Source organism: Nomascus leucogenys, chromosome 23, assembly GCF_006542625.1.
Source record: "Nomascus leucogenys isolate Asia chromosome 23, Asia_NLE_v1, whole genome shotgun sequence".
Classification (NCBI taxonomy): Eukaryota; Metazoa; Chordata; class Mammalia; order Primates; family Hylobatidae; genus Nomascus; species Nomascus leucogenys.
The window spans coordinates 20,999,373-21,021,334 of NC_044403.1; the positions used below are offsets into that span (position 1 = coordinate 20,999,373).

The following is a 21,962-nucleotide window of genomic DNA, read 5'->3' on the forward strand; positions in this document are numbered from 1 at the left end:
CCAGTCTTCCTAATCACCTGCTTAATTGAGGGAATGAAGGAAATAAATCTATTTAGGGATTTTAAAGACCTCTGCTGCCTTACTGATAGACTTTGCTCCATCCGCAAGAAAAACACAACCTCCTTTTAAGTAGAACTTCTCTTTTTTTTGAGACGGAATCTCGCTCTGTCGTCCAGGCTGGAGTGTGCAATGGCGCAATCTAGGCTCACTGCAAGCTCCGCCTCCCGGGTTCACGCCATTCTCCTGCCTCAGCCTCCCGAGTAGCTGGGACTACAGGTGCCCGCCACCACACCCGGCTAATTTTTTTTTTTTTTGTATTTTTAGTAGAGACGGGGTTTCACGGTGTTAGCCAGGATGGTCTCGATCTCCTGACCTCGTCATCTGCCCGCCTTGGCCTCCCAAAGTGCTGGGATTACAGGCGTGAGCCACCACGCCCGGCCAGGACTTCCCTTTCAAAGCTATCTATCATCTTGTTTCCTTGTTGATTTTTTTAAGTAATAAATACTTATCTTAATTAGGACAACCAATGAATTTGCCATGTAATCAACACTGTCAGGTTCTTACCTATTAACAAGATCTTATTTAAATCTATAAGGCCCTTTAACACCAAGGTCTTTAAGGAGTTTGAATCTTTTAAAAATAATATTTAAATTTATTGTTTCACATTAGTTTGAATAAAGCACAAGCCAAGATGGCTTAAATATCATTTGCAGATGTCCAAGCTTCTTTACAATTACAGGTCATGGGCATCATCAACCTAGTCCTTGACTTGCAGCTAAAAAAGGCAAAAGGTCTGTGTGAAGTGACAGAAGAGCACATCCTACTCATGTCATGAGCAAGGAATCAAAGTTGAAGAAAAGTAACAGTGCTGACATCAGCACTGTAAGAATTACTCTGCAGTAAACTCCAGCCCAGAATGGGGAAGAGTACGGAATTCACTGAGCACATTCTGGACACAATTCTGACCGATTTCAGTCTCATGATCTCTGTTGGAGCAGGTTTCATTCTCCAATTCTCTTTTACAGAACAGCAGAACTCGAGCCTTCATAAAAGTGATTAACGGCCTTTCCGCTTCTTCATTTTTCCTCCAGCCACCTTGTTCCTGACACCAATAGCACCCTCTGTATCATCATTATCTCCAGCATCCTCTCGCGAGCGTTTCTTCTTTTCTCCATGCTCCCTTAACTCCTGCAAGAAAAAAAGAGAGGATGGGATTGAAAATGAATTACTGGCCCTGAAGGTTACTCATTCTAGTCCCCTCTCCTTAAGATCAAGTATCAAGTAACTTGCTGATGCCTGACATTAGCAAAGGAATGAGACCCAACTCCAAATATACAAAGATGTTAACCTTATTAGCAATCAAAACATGAACACTAAAATAATAAGGTTTTAGTTTCACATGGCAGATTGGCAAAGACTTAAGAGAAGGGTAATCCCCAGTATTGGCCAAGGTGTAGAAAAATTCACATATATTGTCACTTATAGTACAATCTGCTATAGCTTTTCTTGGGGTGGGGGGCAATTTGGCATTCTGTATGAATTCAAATTTTAACTGTGTATATCCCTTGGCCCACCAAGTCCACTTCTAGGAATTTATTCTAAGGAAGTAAATATGCAAAGCTGTACAAAGTACAGTGTTTAACACTACCAAAGTAGAAAAAAACTGGAAAAAGGCATAAGCATCCATGAATGTAAGTATTTCACACACATGATGGAATTCTTTATAGCCATTAAGAAACGATCACATGAATCTGTATTTGTTGAAACAGAAAAATGTTAATCCTATATAATTAGATAAAGTCTAATTATGGCTAAAGAAAGAAAAACAGCCAAATGTTATCAATGGTTTTCTGTGGGGAATGGTTTACCTTTTCACTTACTACTTTAATCTTGTCTGTATTTTTTGAATTTTTTTCCCAATGCACATGTAATACTTTTACAAACAAAACAATCCCATGTGGGCAGAATAAAAACCAGATCTGCACCTCAGCTACTCCAAAAACAAACTACGGGCAAAGTTTCTCCATCCCTCAGACCAGAACTCCAGAAAGCAGGCAGCACTTCCAACGGTTTTCCTCTAGAATCTTCTCATCACCACTATTACTGTGACTACTACTACAGGGTCAGTATCCCTTATCTGAAATGCTTGGGACCAGCAGTATTTCGGATTTCAGATTTTTTCTAATTCTAGAATATTTGCAGATACATAACGAGCTCTCTTGGAGACGGGACTCAATTCTAAACACAAAATTCACTTGTTTCATGTATACCTTATATATGAAGGTAATTTCACACAATATTTTTAATTGTCTGAAGGTAATTTTACACAATATTTTTAATATTTTTGTGCATTAAAAACATTTTGACTGTGTCTTGATAGCAACCTGTCACATGAGGCCAGGCACGGAATTCTCCACTTGTGGCAATCCTTTTGGCACTCAAAAAGTTTTGGATCGCTGGGCACGGTGGCTCAAGCCTGTAATCCCAGCACTTTGTGAGGCCGAGGAGGGCAGATTACCTGAGGTCAGAAGTTCGAGACCAGCCTGACCAAAATGGAGAAACCCCATCTCTACTAAAAATACACAATTAGCTGGGCATGGTGGCGCATGCCTGTAATCGGGAGGCTGAGGCAGGAGAATCGCTTGAATCCGGGAGGTGGAGGTTGCAGTGAGCCCAGATTGCACCATTGCACTCCAGCCTGGGCAACAAGAGCGAAACTCCATTTCAAAAAAAAAAAAAAAAAAAAAAAAAGAAAAGTTTTGTATCTTGGTTTTGGATTTCATATTTTTGGATTAGGTATGATCAACCCCTACTAGTAACTATGGATTTATATTAGCTTCTCTGGTGCTCATAAAACCCCATAAGGTATTCAGGCAAGTATTATTCCCAATTTACAGGTGAGAAACTGATTCTGATTCTGAGAAATTAGGCAAATTTCCCAAGCTCACAGAGTTCACAGCTGGATCTTCTGACCTCAAGTCTGATGAATTATCTCGCCACATGTGACACATGAACAGTTGCTGTGAATGTGTGAATGTCAGAATGAGGCCAAGCCTTGATTCAACCATTTGGTTGTATGGTCTAATGCAAATTACCTACCATCTCTGCAACTTAGTTTGCTCATCTTAAATTTGGAATAAAATCACACCCAGCTTCTGCAGTCTAGTATGAGGGTTAATATAATAAAGTGGCACACAGTTAACACTGTTTGCACAGACACTGGTGAGAAAAGAAAGATGCATACCATTCGGGCAAATCTTTGGGCTTCAGCGACGCGTTCTGTCAGCATCATAACCTCATCATCCTGTGTTGGAAAGACTGGTAGTTTCTTCCCAATTAAGTATTCTATGCGCTGGAAGAGTTCCACATCATACCTGAGGAAGGAAAACTGCACAGCTTTGGTTGCCTGGCAACGCAAATGCCTGTCCATTCCCAAACTATTATTATATGATACAACGCAATAGGAACCATAGGTTTAAACAATATTGAACATATTATTTCTTTTCTAAATAGGGGTAAGTGCAATCTCTGTGCATAGCCCATTAGAAAATCACTCAAGGGGGGCCAGGCATGGTGGCTTGCATCTGTAATCCCAATGCTTTGGGAGGTCAAAGCAGGAGAATCACTAGAGACCAGGAGTTCCAGACCAGCCTGGACAACATAGTGAGATGCCATCTCTATAAAAAATTAAAAATTAGCCAACCATGGTGGCATGTGCCTATAGTCCCAGCCATTCAGGAGGCTGAGGCATGAGGACTACTTGAGCCCAGGAGTTTGAAGCTGCAGTGAGCTATGATCAAGACACTGCACTTCAGCCTGGACAACAGAGTGAAACCTAGCTGCTGAAAAAAAAAAAAGAAACAAAAATCGGCCAGGCAGGTGGCTCGCGCCTGTAATCCCAGCACTATGAGAGGCTGAGGCAGGTGGATAGCTTGAGCTCAGGAGTTCAAGACCAGCCTGGGCAACATGACAAAACCCTGTCTCTACTAAAAATATTTTGTAAAAGGCCAGGTGTGCTGGCATGCACCTGTGGTCCCAGCTATTTGGGAGGCGAAGGTGAGGTAGAAGGATTGCTTGAGCCCAGGGGGTGGAAGGTGCACTTAGCCAAGATTGAACCACTGCACTCCAGCCTAGGCAACAGAGCGAGACAAATAAAAAAAAAAAGAAAAGAAAAGGAGGGAGGGAGAAAATCCCTCAAGGTATTTGTTCACAGAACAACCTTGGGTACATAAAAATTTGTTTCTTAAAAAAAAAAAAATTGGAAATAGTTATTCTAATACTTTCTGAGTTGACACAAAGGCAATTGCTCTCCAGCTCTAGGTACCATTCTACATGCCAAATACTATACTAGATCTTTTACATGTATAGTCTCCAATTTTCACCAAAACCCTGCTACATAGGTATTATTCTTCCCATCTTTTAAATCCTTCATCCTGGTTTTCAGTATGAAAGTGATTAGTGTAGTAAATGGTAGTGTCAGGTTCTCAGCCAGTGGCTTGAAAGTTCTGCTCTTTTCTCTACATTGCTCTGCCCCTAAAGCTGATTTACTTACTGTGTGACAAAAGTAATAGCCTTTCCAGAGCGCCCAGCTCTAGCTGTTCGACCTACTCGATGGATGTAATCCTAAAACAAAAAGGGTAAATAAATTCAAGTTATATGGATTATAAGTTTAAAAAAAACTACATATGCAAAGTCCTGCTGTAAAACCTTTCAAAGAAAACAGATTCCTGTCGTAACATGGAGAAAATAAATGGCCTGGGCAATTTGTTGAGACAAATCTACTTCATCTTTTTTACTCTCCTTGCAGCACAAAATTGACCCAATGCTTTCCCTTCTTTCACAGATAGATAGATACATCTACAAAGCATATCTACATGGTCGCAGGCTGCACGGTATTTTAAAAAACAGCACTGGATCTCGAGGCAGAGCTTGGTTACAGCTCTGGTCCTTCCCATCTGCCAGTTAGACAATTACCTGCAAATTACATAACCTCTCTGAACCTTGGTTTCTATCTATTGAACAGGAATAGAAATACATGCCCAAATTACAGAGTTGTTACGAAAATCAAATGAGACAGCATCTTGTCTACAGCAGTTAAATACAAAGACAAGAGACACACCAGTTCTCATCCAGGGGTGATTCTGTCATCCTCAAGGGACACTGGTAATGTCTGGAAATATTTCTGATTATCACAAGTGGAAGAGTGTGTGATGCTGTTGTCTAGTGGGTAAAGGCCAGGAATGCTACTAGGAATCCTTCAACTCAAAGAACAACCCCCACAACAAAGAAATTCGAAAGCTTAAAATGTTACTAGTGCCAAGGCTGAGAAACCTTGAGACACACTAAGCACTACAAGCTGTAGGCTGGGCGCAGTGGCTCACGCCTGTAATCCCAGCACTTTGGGAGGCCAAGGCGGGCAGATCACGAGGTCAGGAGATCAAGACCGTCCTGACTAACACGGTGAAACCCCGTCTCTACTAAAAATACAAAAAATTAGCCGGGCATGTGGTGGGCACCTGCAGTCCCAGCTACTCAGGAGGCTGAGGCAGGAGAATGGCGTGAACCTAGGAGGCAGAGCGTGCAGTGAGCCGAGATTGCGCCACTGCACTCCAGACTGGGTGACAGAGCAAGACTCCGCCTCGAAAAAACTGCAAGCTGTCATTCTCAAGAAATGACAGTGACAGGATCAGTATGTGTTGCACCAGCCCCTTCTATGAGCATCTAATAACTCTCCTTGGCTACCTCTTTCATATGTATTAATGTTACATACACAGGCCTGTGCAAGATGATGCGAATGAACTAATCAAGGGCTTTCTTGTTTTTTGATACTTAATTAACCAGGAACAAAAAAACTGCTGTAACTAAGGAAAGACAGAAGACACTCCATTAAGAAATACACTTTAGGACTAGAAAGGCAAGTTAGCAATAGGACTCACCTTGGAATGGGTAGGAATGTCAAAGTTGACAACTACATCTACATGAGGTATGTCCAAACCTCGGCTGGCAACGTCAGTTGCTAGAAGAATGGAACGGGCCTTGGCCTTAAACTTATTAAGGGATCCTAGGCGCTTACTCTGAGATAATGAAAAAGAAATGTTGGAAAACTTAACATATGTTTTGCAATACAAAACACAAAATAGACAAACACGAGAACAAACAGACATAAATTTTTTGAAGTTTTTTTCCCCCTAAGTTTTGAATGGGGCTTCACAGGTCAAAACAGAAATAAGGAAGCAACAAAAAATTTAGAAAATATATGATACAAAATAAGGGTAGTTTGACATGATAGAAAGGTAACTGGGAAATAATTTATTAATGTTTTTAGAGACCAGAGTCATTATTACCACTAGGGCTGAATAAATCAACTCAACAGCTTGCAAACCAGACAGCTACATATGAAATATTCTAATGGGAGCCTCTCGCTACCCTGAAAGGAGAAAGTAAGTATCTAGAGCAACACTGCAAAGCCCATAAAATTACAACAATTATGGAAACAGGCATCGGTGCCCTATGTCCTTATTGTACAAACCTACTGTTAAGAGGTTTATCTCGCTCACGCCACCAGTGCATGGCTGATGATGATGATGAATCCTTACCTGACTCATTTGTCCATGGAGGGGGATGGCAGTGAAGCCAAGATTTCGCAGTAGCAAAGCTGTTCTCTGGGTATTATTACAGGTGCTGCAGAATATCATAAAGGAGTTTCCAGCCAACTCATTTAGAATATAAACCAGGTAGGTATCCTAAGTTACAAACCCAAAACAATGTACGTCATTGAACATGGGAGACAGGATTGGAGACCTGGCATATACATAAGGTAAAGACTAAGCCTATAGTCGCTTTTCAATTATCCAGACCTCCAGCTGCCAGCTTTGCATTCCTTAACCAGCATTATCATCTCTGTGAACCACATATTCCCCACTTAGCCTAAAGGCGGGCAGGAGATCTGTACTCAGCAAACAGGAGAAGTCCTTATATCAAAGCACAAAACCAGGGGCTTCATCCTAAATAAAAGCCACATAATAAGCAGACAAAGGATGCACCCCCTCAAGGATGGGGATGGGAAGGAACTATATGATTACATCATGACCTCAGTATTGTGGTTTAATGTGTTGTGAATTCCTGGCATGTCTGGCTTATCGGTGATAATATAAGCAAGATATGCACTCTAAAGCAAACAGACAGGATGCCAATCTGCATTACAGCTCTTACCTAATCAAGAGTTGACACATTTTCAGATGCTTTGGGGAAAAGAAGAGGGAGAGGCAGGAATGATCAAAGTAAACATTTTACCTTGAATTTAGAGGGAATAAAAATATAATATTGCTGTAATTTTTCAACTGTTTGGTATTTAGAGGAAACAGCACATTTCACAGGATTCTTCAGAGCTGCTCGCTGAAGTTTTTGAACCTGAAGGAAGAAGATCCAGAATAGCACACTGATGCCTAAACATTCTTTATTTATGACATGGTTTGGCTCTGTGTCCCCACCCAAATCTCACGTTGAACTGTAATCCCCACGTCATGGGAGGCACCTGGTGGGAGGTGATTGGATCATGGAGGTGGTTTTCCCCATTGCAGTTCTCATGATAGTGAGTTCTCACAATTTCTGACTGTTTTAAAGTGTGGCACTGCCCCCACCTCCTGCCGCCATGTAAGACGTGCCTTGCTTCCCCTTCGCCTTCTGCCACAATTGTAAGTTTCCTGAGGTCTTCCCAGCCACGTGGAACTGAGAGTCAATTAAACCTCTTTTCTGTATAAATTACCTAGTCTCAGATAGTTATTTATAGCAGTGTGAAAACGGACTAAAGCAATTTATTTTTACTTATTGTTATTACTATTTACTTTATGTATCAATTCTCATAAAGAAGAAACAAAAGTCCTGGCAAATTTCACCTTCTTGGTCATGGTGGCAGAGAAGAGGAATGTTTTCCGATCTCGAGGAATCACTTTGAGGATCTTGTCAACCTAAAGCACAAAGAGGAAAAGATGCCAATATGATATTCAGACTGGAAGAGCTGCAAATCCTCTAGGTAGTGAAGGAGGTAGACACTAACAAACTAAATATATCACTGTGAAGATTTGGGACTCGAAAATTCAATTCAATTCAGCTAAAGTTTACTGAATATTTACTATCTGATACCCTACCAGATACTATTAAAAAAAATACCTTTCTGAGAAAAGAACAGTTTAAATTAGTAGACCAGAGCTGATTTAAGAGAAAAGTCAAGAAAAAGTATTAATCAACTAAGTAAGCTGGGATTAGTGGGATATTTCAGGGTGGAGGTCAAGGTCTAAATTAAATGAAATGGAAAAGAAAATCCGGTTTTGATATTTCCCATTTCTGGAGTCAGAGTCAGACTATATTCTAAAGATAAAAGGGTGCTGAGAAACTGCAATTTGAAGAATATCAAGAATGAAACTGATACTGATGCAATGTTCTACATAAAACAAGTGGGCAATGAACCAAATTTTGAAACAGAAACCTTGAGATGCTCTAAGAGGAGGAAAGAAATTGAGAGCTCACCTCTGTCTCAAAATCCATATTCAGTATTCGGTCGGCTTCATCCATGACCAAGTATTTGAGAGCTCTCAAGTTGAAACCTTTCGTATTTTCCAAGTGGTCAATCAGTCGACCAGGAGTTGCTACCAAGAAAGGTTGAGGAGAAACAGTGATGTTTCAGAGCAAGACAAAAAAAAACAAAAAACAAATAAACTTATCTGCCCCACCCACAGCTCTCCACCAAATTTAACTTAAGAAATTAAAAAATTTAACAGGGTTACAAAATCTGTTTCTCAAAGTCTTTCCATGCAACACTGGTAGATTTTCTCCAATTCATCACTGCCAGTGTCTTTTACCTTTGTCAGTTACTCACCTATTATTACATGTGGTTTTTTTGCAAGGGCCAAAGATTGAGACATTGAATCAATTCCACCTACAATCACAGCTACAGAGAGAAAAAGAACATAGAGACGAGATCCTTAATTTTTTCCACAGTCCACTGAACATCTTTTAAAGCCAATGCCAGATTTCTCCTTAGATTTGTTCTTCCCTTACAATTAATACTCTTCCCAAAGCTCAAATACAACACATTAGCTCTTTAGGTCAATAAATTAATTATGCTAGCAATACTTTCCTCCATTCTCCTTCCTCCACACTCATTCTTCACTTGTGATGACAACCTAGGATCCCTTCCCTCTCAGACACTTACCACTCTGCACTCCAATAGAGGACCCCAGGGCTTCAAACTGCTCTGAGATCTGAAAGGCCAGCTCCCGAGTCGGGGTAAGAACTAGGGCAAACAAACGCTGTGGGGTCTCCAGAAGTGCATTTAGAATGGGCAAAGCAAAGGCCCCTGTCTTTCCAGAGCCAGTTTCTGCAAGACCAATGATATCACGACCTAGAAGAAAAAGAAATTCAACAGCCAAGTAAGCTCTTTGCACTATTTCTGTGTTTTCTACAATGACACAATGCTGGGCACAAAGGAGACGCTTAATAAATATCTGATGAACTGGGGAGAGAGGAAAGTTGGATAAACAGAAAAGACATGGTGTCTCTCTTAGATAAGCTCAAAACCCAGTGGTGAGACAGACAAATACACAAATGCATTATAATGTGATAAGAGTTTGAATATAAGCCCCTGCAAAATACAGCGAGAACACAAGGAAAAGTAACTACTGCCCAGAAGAGTCAGGAAAGGCTAACAGAGGTGATAAGTGAGTTAAACCTGGAAGTAAGCAGAGAAGGGAAGAAAGGGTATTCCTGTAAGAGGAAAGAGAATTAAGGCTTTAAAGAACATAGCATGCTGGCTGGGCATGGTAGCTCACACCTGTAACCCCAGCACTTTGGGAGGCCGAGCCAGGCAGATCACCTGAGGTTGGGAGTTCGAGACCAGCCTGACCAACAAGGAAAAACCCTGTCTCTATTAAAAACACAAAATTACCCGGGCATGGTGGTGCATGCCTGTAATCCCAGCTACTTGGAAGGCTGAGGCAGGAGAATTGCTTGAACCCAGGAGGCGGAGGTTGTGGCAGCGGTAAGCGGAGATCGCGCCACTGCACTCCAGCCTGGGCAACAAGAGCGAAACTCCGTCTCAAAAAATAAAAAGAACATAGCATGCATAGTTAGGCTGAGAAGTACAATGTGGCTAGAACACAGAAGTGTTAAGGGAGAAAGACAGAAGAATGAGGCTGGAGTTTTGATGTTTTCCTATAAGAGGGAATTGAAGGATTTTAAACAGGGAATATCATGATCAATATTACTGTTTAGGAAGATAAACTCTAGGCCTGATGGCATAAGGAGGAGCCAAGGAACTTAACAGTGCATGCCAGTTACTGCTCCTTCTGAGGGAAGAATGCTCTAAGTAATCCTTTAAGAACAGGTCACCACTGATTGTTATCACCACTCAAGCCACAACTTATAAGACTTAGAAATTAACTCCTGAGTCGAGATCACTATCTCCAAGCTGGCTGTAGCCCGTGAGGTAGCTATGCACCACAACAGTGGCCAGTGAGAATGCTCCCTATTAAATCACGACCCCTACAGTTGCTGCCCCTGTTCTATGACTGTGTAACTGCTGAGAAGTCTTCTTTACCTAGAAGATAATCCTACAATAAACAAATCCCTTTTCCCTGACATAACCTGAACATGACTTACAATCAGAAATGACTTAAATGACCAGAACAGGGAAAACAAAGGCTTAACTGGGACACTGGATGTAATTCAGGGGAGATATGATGGTGGCCTGAACGGAGGCCAGGGATGAGGACAGGAATGAGATTCAGAAACTAACAAATGGAAATGTGGGTGACTCACACATTTTTAGTACAGGACACTTGAAAGCCAAAAACTGAGATATCGGCAACAGAAAAATTAGTCCTGGTGAGGAAAATGAGGACTTTGGTTTCCACACAGGGAACTTGGAACTTAAGATTCCTAAAGTAAACTCAAAGAGATATGTCTAAAAACCAGTTGGACATACTTGTTTAGAGATATGTCTAAAAACCAGTTGAACATATTTGTTTGGAGCTCAGGAAAAAAGTGGGGGTTAGAACAGACATGGGAGCCGTAAGTATCCTACCGCTGGTACTCCCTCTGGGGCAGATGCTTCCAAATAATCTATGAGACTTACATATATATATATATGCCCGGTCCCATGCCTGGAAATTCTGATTCAGTAGGTCTTGGCTGGGACCTAGAGATCTCTATTAAAAAAAAAAAGAAGCTCCACAGATGATTCTGATGAACACAGACTCACTGATGCAGACAGGGTTAAGCTTGAGGACTGAATGAGAAATGTTATGTAGTATTTCAGAGTAAGAAAAAAGGGTAAAGACAGAATCAATAACGTAAGTCAAAGGGAAAAGAACCAGAAGAAGAGACTGAGAAAGAACAGCTAGAAAGACAGAAGAAAATGCTGTCTGGAAATCAAGGAGGAAGGCAGCTTCAAGAAAGAAGAGTGATCGGTGGTGTTCAATGTCACTGATCAAGTAGAACATACCTGTAAGATCCACCTCTTAAACATTAATCAGTTAAACCAGAATCTGCCATGCCAGATCAGACAACAGTGTGATATGGTTTGGCTGTGTCCCCACCCAAATCTCATCTTGAATTGTACTCCCATAATTTCCACATGTTGTGAGAGGGACCCAGTGGGAGATAATTTGAATCATGGAGGCAGTTTCCCCCATACTGTTCTCATGGTAGTGAATAAGTCTCACGAGATCTGACGGTTTTATCAGGGGTTTCTGCTTTTGCATGTCTCTCATTTTCTCTTGCCGCCACCATGTAATAAGTGCCTTTTGCCTCCTGCCATGATTCTGGGGCCTCCCCAGCCACACACAGAACTGTAAGTCCAGTTAAACCTCTTTTTCTTCCCAGTCTCCAGTGTGTCTTTATCAGCAGTGTGAAAAAGGACTAATACACAGTGTATCCTAGTGAATTCTATTCTTTAGCCTTCTTTTCATTAACATCAGTGTTTTCCATTCAAAAGCATATGCAAGATGTGAAATACAAGTCAAACCAGACAATGGACTGATTTTTTAAAGATTACAGACAAATGACAATCCAGGGATAAAATGTCTCACTCATCTACTTATTTTAATGTTCCCAGTGGCAGGGTAGGTAACAATGAATTGCAACAGCATCTACCTATCTGAGAAATAAAGGTCAGTGTAAGCAAATGATTCCCAAAGCTTTTTATTCCTCAACTCCTTGCGAATACTGCCATCCCAGCCTGTGTAACACAATACACCTTCAGGAACAGGGGGCGGGGGAGCTAGGATTTGTCCTTTTTTTGTCAAGGGAATCTTAACATTTCAGAAGAAAGGAGTACATAAGAAAGATTTAGGGAAGTAAAGGAGCTGAAGTCGCTTGGTTCATGAAGCAATAAGCACTGCTCGCTGCCCACAGCTGAGACCTGCACTGCTTTCAGTTTTTTAATAAGTCCCTCAGAGCAACCCTCAGTTTGTGAAACTGATATATTTTTCTATGTCATCTCCTTTCTTCATCTCTGAAGAAACCTCTAAGCCTTTTCAGTTTAAACCTGTAGAGAATATATCAGCATGCATAAACTCCATAAGAGCAGCATAAATTTTGTCATATAGACCTGCCACGTTGCTAGCACTGAACATAAGTGCTTGCTATCTGGCAGCCACTAATAAACTGTTTGAAATTCCTTGAGGACAACTCTAAGTGATCTCTGAAACAGACATAAATAGATGGTGTCTCACTATGTTGCCCAGGCAGGTCTCAAACTCCTGGTCTCAAGCAATCCTCCCACCTCAGCCTCCCAAAGTCCTGGGATTACAAGCATGAACCACCATGCCCATTAAACAACTTTTGATCTCTTGATAGTAACAAACTTTGATGCAGGTCCATTAACAGAGGTTTTTTGAGCTATAAGATTCTATGTTCAAATTCCAGCTCTAGCAATAATTAGTTAGGTGACTCTAGCCAAAGGACTTAACTCCCTGAGTCTCAATTTCCTCACTAATAAATTAATTATCCCTACCTACCATTCAGCGTTGTTATAAGGTTTAAGAACAGCGGACAATCCGGGCTCATTAACTTTGCAGAAACTGAAAACGTCACTAGTACCACATTCAAATTTAGAAGTTATGTTAATCGAATAACAACAGCAACAAAAACAAAAGTTAGATTATTGAATCATTCCTATAGATTCAAATGAAGCATTTATAAACTACTCATTAGAATGAGACAAACCCAAGAACAAGGACAAAGACATTTTCCATGGTGACCATTTCTGTCAGTTCCTAGTAATCTTCCACTGACCCCTCCCTATTCTTTTCTGCATCAAATTTAAACCTATGGCTGAAAACATTAAAATAATTTTAGGATTACTGCCAGCTATTTGGACTCCTTCTTCTCACCTATGCGGTAGGGCAAGCTGGAAAAGTTAAAATGCACGAACGCTTCTTGCTATTTGAAAGTAACGCGGGCCGCTGATACTTCTTTCCCACCACTGGCCTTTACACAGTGTTTATCCTTATCCTCCAAACTTCTCTGCATAAGTTGGAAGTGTTTACTAGCCCCTCCTTGAAACACTTTCCCTTCCCTAATTTGTGTGAAACTATACTCTCATGATTTTCAACCCTCTGTTGAATCTTCCTATTTTCCTCTGTCATCTTTGCCAATCTAATCCATTTCCAATCTCAGCTATAACCGCTCTTTGGATACTGTGTCTATATCCAGCTCTGGCCTCTCAATCAAGTTCCAATCCAAGGATTCCAACTGGGTATTTTTTTTCTTTTTTGTTGTCCCCCAGTTTTATTAATTCACAAAAAATTATACTTATGGTATACAATGCAAAGTTTAGATATATGTATACTTTGTGAAGTGATTAAATCAAGCTCATTAACATATCTGTCACCTCACATACTTGTCATTTTTGGTGAAAAAAAAAAAAAAAAAAAAAAAAAAAAAAAAAAAAAAAAAAAAAAAAAAAAAAATTTTTGTGGTGAGAACATTTAAGATCCACTCTCCTAGCAATTTTCAAATACACAAAACATTATTAACTGTAGTCACCATGCTATTCAATAGATCTTCAGAACTTACCCATCCCGGCTAACTGAAACTGTACCCTGAGCAACATTTCCCCATTCCCCTCCCACAATGTCAACTCTATCTTGTTGATATCCAAAATCAATTACTTCCAACTGAACTCATCTTTCCTGAATTTTTTCCCCCGTTCCCTTTTTGTATCAGTGGTACACCAATAATATGCCTTAAACATACAGCCTAGAAACTTAGATTTTCCCCACCCCTTCCTTGCCTTCCACTTGCTTAACTGGTTGTAAAATCATAATCATTCTCTTTCCAACATTTTCTTTTTCAGTCTACCACCACCCTACCCATTATTTATGGCAAAAATCATTACAAAGACCTACTAATTGGTTTCCCAGACTCAGTCTCTTGTTTCTAATGATCTTTCACAGCTATGAGATTAATCTTCCAAGAGTACAACTCTAAATCCTTAATCTCCAAAAATGCCCCACTGCCTATGAAACGAAGACCAAATTCCTTGACCCAGCACTCAAATCTTTCATAATCTGGCCCCAGTCACCTTACTAAACTTTTTCACCACTCTGCTAAGTACTTGCAAATCTCCATACATGCCCATGTTTTCCAGATGGCTTTTTTTCAAGCTGTTCCCTATGCCTAGAAAGTCCTCCCCTCCCATCATATCTGAATGTCTAAATCCTTCTAAATTCAGTCTTCAAGGTTCAGCTCACGTGTCTTCCCAACCTCCCCAGCCAAAAATAAAATGAAATAAATCTTCTCTAATCCATCCTAATTAGAAATAATCTCTTCTCCCTCAGTGCACTCTGAATGTAACTTTCTTAGGTCCCTGTTCAACTTGTTATAAATTTATAATTATCTCTTTAATAGATTATAGACTCTTGGAGAGGACAGACTGTTAACCTCCAGTGCCTTACATTTACAACAAATAGTAACTATTTATGCAAAGAGCAAATGGAATTTTGTAGAGTAAGTCTAACCCCTTTTCCACATGACAGCTCTTCAAATCATTAAATTTTTCAATTACTATCAATAATAATCGCTACATTAATTACTCATGAGTAATAATTATAGCTTACATTAATCACTAATAATATAGTAATACAGTAATAGCTACATTAATACTAACAATAATTAGCCACATTACCCCTCTTATAATAATTGCTACGATTACATTCACTTTCTCTGAGGATCTTAATAGATTTCAGTTAACTAAGACCTCTGGGTCTCTTTTATCACCCACCCTAATCCTGTAAAGTTGATACTTTAGGAATCTAAGAGCAGGACTTTACTTCTACTCCTATTATAGTTCATCCTGTTACAGCCAGATGTAGTGGCTGACACCTGTAATCCCAGCACTTTGGGAGGCCAAGGCAGGTAGATCACTTGAGGTCAGGAGTTCGAGACCAGCCTGGCCAACATGCTGAAACCCCGTCTCTACTAAAAATATAAAATTAGCCGGGCATGGTGGTGCGCCTGTAATCTGTTACTTGGGAGGCGGAGGCGGGAGAGTTGCTTGAACCTGGGAGGCAGAGGTTGCAGTGAGCCAAGATCGCACCACTGCACTCCAGCCTGGGCGACAGAGCGAAACTCTATCTCAAAAAAAACTCCATCTTAAAAAAAAGATCTCAAAAAGAAAAAAGTTCATCCTGTTAGTTTCAGTTCCAGTAGCCATCAATCTGCTTTAACTACTCTTTTACAAATCTGATAAACATGCCTCACAGCAAGAATTCTCAACTCCTCAAGACACACGTATGTGTTCCAGGCATCCTTCCCTAAGTATGCGCCCATTGATGCACAGTCTACCGAGATTGTCGTTAATATACTTTAATCTAGGGCTTCCTTAAAGTCAGCATCTGTGGCAGAGAACAAACCCTTTCAGCTATTAAGACAGAAAGTAAGCTCAGTAAAACTGGAGAATGACATTTTCAAATACCATTACCCAAACTTTGTACCTTTAGTGCTCATATCCTTATTTCACTTGAAGTATGCAAGCAACAGCTTTCAAAAGGGGTAAGTATCTAATTGAGGTAACTTTATATTAAATCTGTACGAAGTCATACAACCTACCTTGTAAGGCCAAAGGAATAGCTTCAATCTGGATCTTGGTGGGTTTTGTCCATCCCAACTGGTCACAAGCTTCACACAACACATCTGTCACACCCTTAGAATTCAGAAAAATATACCTTAGCCAAGAACAGCACACCCCTACCTCCCTCCTACTTAAATGACTTTGTCAGAACCATCATGTACAACCATCATACTTGATTTAAAAGGTATTTACTGTGCATCTCAGAGCCTACTCTTTAACTATACCATGAGACAGTAGCTCAAGACTTAACGAACACTTTCTGCTCACCAAGGCCAAGGCCAAGTGCTTTACATGTATCATCTCATTTAATCGTCACAACAATTCTGCGAGGTAAATACTTATTACTATCCCCAATTTACAGATGTGGAAAGAGAAACACAGAGAGGTAACAACTTGTCCTCAGTAAGAGACTGGGTCAAAATTCAAATCTGGTTGGTTCATCTGACTCCAAAGCTCCAGTTATAAAGAGACCAATTCCCCATATGTACAACCTCCTGGACACATACAAACGTTGCCACACTAAAGTGGCGAATAGGGCAAATGGGGGGGTCTCAGGGCCCAGCAGCCCTCCCACCACCCAAACTCAGAGCACGTCCGAAACCCAGCCCTCTGAAATTCTCGGGAAAACCCAAGCTAGGCCCCAAGATGCTTTTGTACACTATCAGAGCGGGATCTAAGGTAACTTGGGTCTGCCTGAGCCTAGCACCAGAGTACATAAAAGAAGCCAGCGTCATCCATTCTCACCAGGTCTTTAAATGTTTTAGTTTCCTCCTCTTCCACCATCGGCTGGGACGCTTCGGTTGGAGAATCGTGTTCCTCGGGTGCAGCCATCTTGTCTGAGGTCTCCGGAAGTGGGTCTGCGGCGCGCGGGATGCTGGGAAATGTAGTTTTAGTTCTCCCCGGACGGCGTACTCTGGGCGCCCCCTGCGGGCTTGCCGGGGATTGCACCCGTCCGCTAGGCGGGTGGGGCCCAGTGAATATGGGCGCGTAGGCTTGCAGAACAGATCCGATTGCAGAAGGGGCTGATCACCAGGGACTCCAGTTGACCTTTAGGTCCCTTTTAAAGAGCCTTCCCTACGTGTGTCGCCAGTTATGTTCCCCGCTTTTCTAACCATAGAGTTTGGAACGGATTGATATCACAATACTATTTTTTTATTATGTCATTACTTTATTCAATAATGTTGAGAGCCTACCATTTGCTAAGGCTATGCTAGATGCCTAGGTGAATAGGACAGCGACCCCTGCCCTCGTGGAGAAAGAGAAGACAGATCATAAATAAGCTGTCACAGATCATTTCAAATTGTGAAAAGTAGCTGGGTGTGCTCACGCCTGTAACCCCAGCACTGTGGGAGGCCGAGGTGAACGGATCACTTGAGCCCAGGAGTTCGAGACCAGCCTGGGCAACATGGCGAAACCCCGTGTCTACAAAAAATATAAAAATCACCCGGACACGCATGGTGGCATGCGCCCGTAATCCCAGCTACTCAGGGGGCTGAGGTTGAGGGATCAGTTGACCCCAGAGGTTGAGGCTGCAGTGAGTGGAGATCGTGCTACTGTACTCCAGCCTGGGCGACAGAGTGAAACCCTGTTCACGTAAAAATGACAGAGTAACCTGGGGAGGGTGGGTTGTGGGGATAAGTGTGAGATTGGGAAGGCCTCTCTGAGACAGTGATATTTGAGTTAAGACCTCAATGTTGGCCGGGCGCGGTGGCTCACGCTTGTAATCCCAGCACTTTGGGAGGCCGAGGCTGGCGGATCACGAGGTCAGGAGATCGAGACCACGGTGAAACCCCGCCTCTACTAAAAAAAATACAAAAAATTTAGCCGGGCGTGGTGGCGGGCGCCTGTAGTCCCAGCTACTCGGAGAGGCTGAGGCAGGAGAATGGCGTGAACCCGGGAGGCGGAGCTTGCAGTGAGCCGAGATTGCGCCGCTGCACTCCAGCCTAGGCAACAGGGCGAGACTCCGTCTCAAAAAAAAAAAAAAAAAAAAAAAAAAAAGACCTCAATGTTGAGCAGGAGAAAACGCTTTAAGATCCCAGGAGATAATTACTCCAGAGTGAGAGAATTCCAAGTACCAAGACCGTGAAGCTACTAAAGGCTATTCTGGAAAGCAGCAAATTCAGAGCTGTATGTTGCATGCCCCATGGCCAGCGAGTGCCCTCCTGTGGCCTGTCACCTGGGTCTCCCACTGCACAGGGTGCTCATTGCAGTCTTATTCCTGAGGATGGGAAGTTGGGGGCAATCTGGTGTCCGTCACTGGGAAAATGCATAGTTAAAATGTGAACATGGTGTCTACAAACATGCCCTTAACAATATGATTAGATCTCAAAAACCTAGTGCTGAGTGAGAAATGCGTAAAATATATTAAGCATATTAAAATATAGGCCCACAGATATCACATTCTGCTAAAACACATCCAACAGAAGATACACTTGAAATATTTTAGAATGGTTGCCTGCAGAGGGAGAATTAGAATAAAATTGGGAATTGGGAATAAAAGAATTAAATGTATAAGATAATAGGCCAGCCGCGGTGGCTCACACCTGTGTCTTAGCACTTTGGGAGGCCAAGGCGGATGGATCACTTGAAGTCAAGAGTTCGAGACCAGCCTGGCCAACATAGTGAAATCTAGTCTCTACTAAAAATACAAAAATTAGCCGGGCGTGGTGGCGTGTGCCTGTAATCCCAGCTACTCGGGGGGCTGGGGCAGGAGAATTGCTTGAACCCGGGAGGCATAGGTTGCAGTGAGCTAACATAGTGCAATTGCACCCCAGCCTGGGTGACAGAGCAAGACTCTGTCTCAAAAAAAAGATAATAAATACACAAAGCAAGAGAGGGGACTTGTGATGCCAGTGTGCTTGACCTGAGAATTGCGATGAACTCAACTCAATGTGCCTGCCGACCTCCCCACCACCACAACTGAAAAAAGGCCCTGATTTAGGCATCACAGCAGTGTCTGCAACAACAAAAAGGATAGGATGCAGTCAGAGAAGTGGGCTCAGCTCAGACTCTGCAGGGCCTTGTTGTAAAAGGTCTGGGGTTTTGGATGTTATCCTAAACGCAGAAGGAAGCCACTGGGGGTTTAGAGCAGGGAAGAGACATGCTCTACACGTTTAAAATATTACTCTAACTCTATATGGAGATACGTTGTAGAAAGAGTGGGGAAAGGAGACTATCTAAGACAGCGGTCCCCAACCTTTTTGGCACCAAGGACTGGTTTCGTGGAAGACATTTTTTGCACAGCATTGAGGTGGGGATGGTTTCGGGATGATTCAAGCACATTACATTTATTGTGCAGTTTATTTCTATTATTATTACATTGTAATATATAATGAAATAATTATACAACTTGCCATAATGTGGAATTAGTGATAGCCCTGAGCTTGTTCTCCTGCAACTAGATGTTTCCATCTGGGGGTAATGGGAGACAGTGACAGATCACCAGGCATTAGATTCTCATAAGAAACATGCAACCTAGATCCCTTGCAATAGGGTTTGTGCTCCTAAGCGAATCTAATGCCGCAGCTGATTTAACAGGAGGCGGAGCTCAGGTAGAAATGCCTGCCCACCTGCTACTCACCTCCTGCTGTGCAACTCTGTTCCTAATGGGCCACGGACTGGCACCAGTCCATGGCCCAGAGGCTGGGGACCCCTGATCTATGTTGGGAAAAGAGCTTGTGGGGTGCCTGCATAAACTGGCCATAAAAATATGGGACAATAAGGTGTGGAAAGTCACAAAAGGCCTCTGAGGAGGAAAACCTTCTTATCGTCACTATGTTCCCACGCTCTGAGCGCAACCTGTTCTCTTATCTATAAACACTGTGTTCAAGGAGAAAGACACTCCTTTGAAGCATTGAAATGTGGACAGACGTTCAGGCTCCTAGTTAAGCCCACTCCCACTAGCTACTGTTCGGTAAGTTAAAGATACGCTGTTTGAGCACAAAGGAGATTCATTTAAACCGCTGTTGCTGTAGGTTATGCCTATGACATACTACCTCCCTTTCACTGGTTCGCCCTAAACATCTGCTTCTTAGATCTAAGTGATTGTACTCAATAAATAGTGTGGAGACCAGAACTCTGGGCCTTTTGCAGCCTCCATTTTGCAGTTGGCCCCCTGGCCCCCACTCTTTATGCACTCTTAACCTGTCTCTTCTCATTCCTTCATTGCCACCGGACTTTGGGTACCCTATGGGTGGTGTTGAGGCTGGTCCCCAACAATCTAAGAGACGAGGGATGATCTTCATACCCCTGGCTCTAAGTACAGGGCCTGGCAAAAAGCGGAAGCTCAGGAAATGCTGCCTGGCTGAAGTAAAACAGCAAAGCGTTGGGATCAGGAACCATAGCAGACCAGAGAGGACTTCACTGTTTGTTTTTTAGGGAGTGAGGTTTTTCCATATTTAAGATTACATTCCTGGCCGGGCACAGTGGCTCACGCCTGTGGTCCCAGCACTTTGGGATGCCAAGGCAGGTGGATCATTTGACATCAGGAGTTCAAGACCAGCTTAGCCAACATGGTGAAATCCCGTCTCTACTAAAAATACAAAAATTAGCCAGGCATAATGGCAGACGCCTGTAATCCCAGCTACTTGGGAGGCTGAGGTAGGAGAATAGCTTGAACCTGGGAGGCAGAGGTTGCAGTGAGCCGAGGTCATGCCACTGCACACCAGCCTGGGCAACAAAGCGAGACTCTGTCTAAAATATATATATTTTTTATGTTATATATATGTGTGTATATATATATATATATGTGTATATATATATATATATATATATATATAAAGATTACACTCCTGCAGAATAGGCTGGGGCCTTTGGTCTTTTTACATTAGTTCACTCCAAGTTAAAGGAAAGGAGAGAAAATACACACTGCATAAGACAACAGGTCACCCTGAAATTCGTTCTATCTGGCAGTCACAGGCATGCAATTATGCTAGCCCAGTCTAAGGCATTCCATCTCTCTATTTAGCCCTCCTCATGGCTACCGTCTCATTCTCCTATGACTTGGAATTGGGCCACTCTAGATGGTCTCCAAAGTGAATATATATGCTTTGGGATAAGAGGAAGTCAACTTCTCCCAAAGAGAGCCTACCCAGCTAAATTGGGCTCTTCCTCTTCCTCTTCTCTGTTACATAGACCGGCTGGGGAGTTTGTATTCCTCTTTTGACAGATGAGGAACTCTAGTCCCAGAGAGTAAAGAGACACAAGAGTAAAGAAAGAGTAAAGATCACAAGAGACAAGACTAGAAGCCAAGCCTCTTAGACCAGGGGCAGTGGTTCACGCCTGTAATGCCAGCAATCTGGGAGGCTGAGGCAGGTGGATCACCTGAGGCCAGGAGTTCAAGACCAGCCTGGCCATCAAGCTGAAACCCCGTCTCTACCAAAAATACAAAAATTAGCCTGGTGTCGTAGTGTGTGCCTGTAATCCCAGCTACTCGGGAGGCTGAAGCAGGAGAATTGCTTAAACCTGGGAGGTGGAGGCTGCAGCAAGCCGAGATCATGCCGCTGCACTCCAGCCTGGGTGACGAAGCAAGACTGCATCTCAAAAAGGAAAAAAAAAAAAAAAAAAAAGTCCAAGCCTCTTGAGACCGGACCAAAACTTTTACCAAACAGAACATCATCTTACATAATCGAAAGCAGCTTTCTTCTTCAAAAGCAGCCACACAGACTTTTCTGTAAAAACAAAGAGAGAAAGCAGCTGCAGTATTTATTTTGCTTCCCCTTGACTCATCCTCTGATTGCATTTAGGAGAGTGGAATGGGAAAGAAGAACTGAGAGCAGAGGATCCTGATTGGGGAGCGAGGGGAAGCAGAGATAAAAAGCCTGAAAAAGGG

At 42.2% G+C, this 21,962-nt stretch overlaps 1 protein-coding gene across 1 annotated transcript; it reads right to left on the reverse strand.

Moving 5' to 3' along the window:
- Window positions 1–629: 629 nt before the first annotated feature.
- DDX47 (DEAD-box helicase 47) lies at window positions 630–17,444 on the reverse strand. Its single transcript, XM_030804481.1, has 12 exons — window positions 16,877–17,444; window positions 16,111–16,204; window positions 9,212–9,400; window positions 8,876–8,947; window positions 8,527–8,645; window positions 7,896–7,967; window positions 7,294–7,410; window positions 6,597–6,743; window positions 5,937–6,074; window positions 4,553–4,623; window positions 3,245–3,374; window positions 630–1,188 (listed from the first exon to the last, which is right to left on the reverse strand). Exons 1-12 carry the CDS (start codon window positions 16,961–16,963, stop codon window positions 1,057–1,059), a joined length of 1,368 nt encoding a protein of 455 aa, XP_030660341.1. The 5' UTR covers window positions 16,964–17,444; the 3' UTR covers window positions 630–1,056.
- Between the last annotated feature and the right edge of the window lie 4,518 nt (window positions 17,445–21,962).

Excerpts from the sequence above, each read along its gene's own strand:
- DDX47 (XM_030804481.1), bottom strand. The coding sequence starts at position 16,963 with ATGGCTGCACCCGAGGAACACGATTCTCCAACCGAAGCGTCCCAGCCG. Across the intron at positions 8,646-8,875 it reads AAAACCACATGTAATAATAG|CAACTCCTGGTCGACTGATT; the intron begins GTGAGTAACTGA and ends CTTTCTTGGTAG. Across the intron at positions 7,968-8,526 it reads ATATGGATTTTGAGACAGAG|GTTGACAAGATCCTCAAAGT; the intron begins GTGAGCTCTCAA and ends TTTGTGCTTTAG.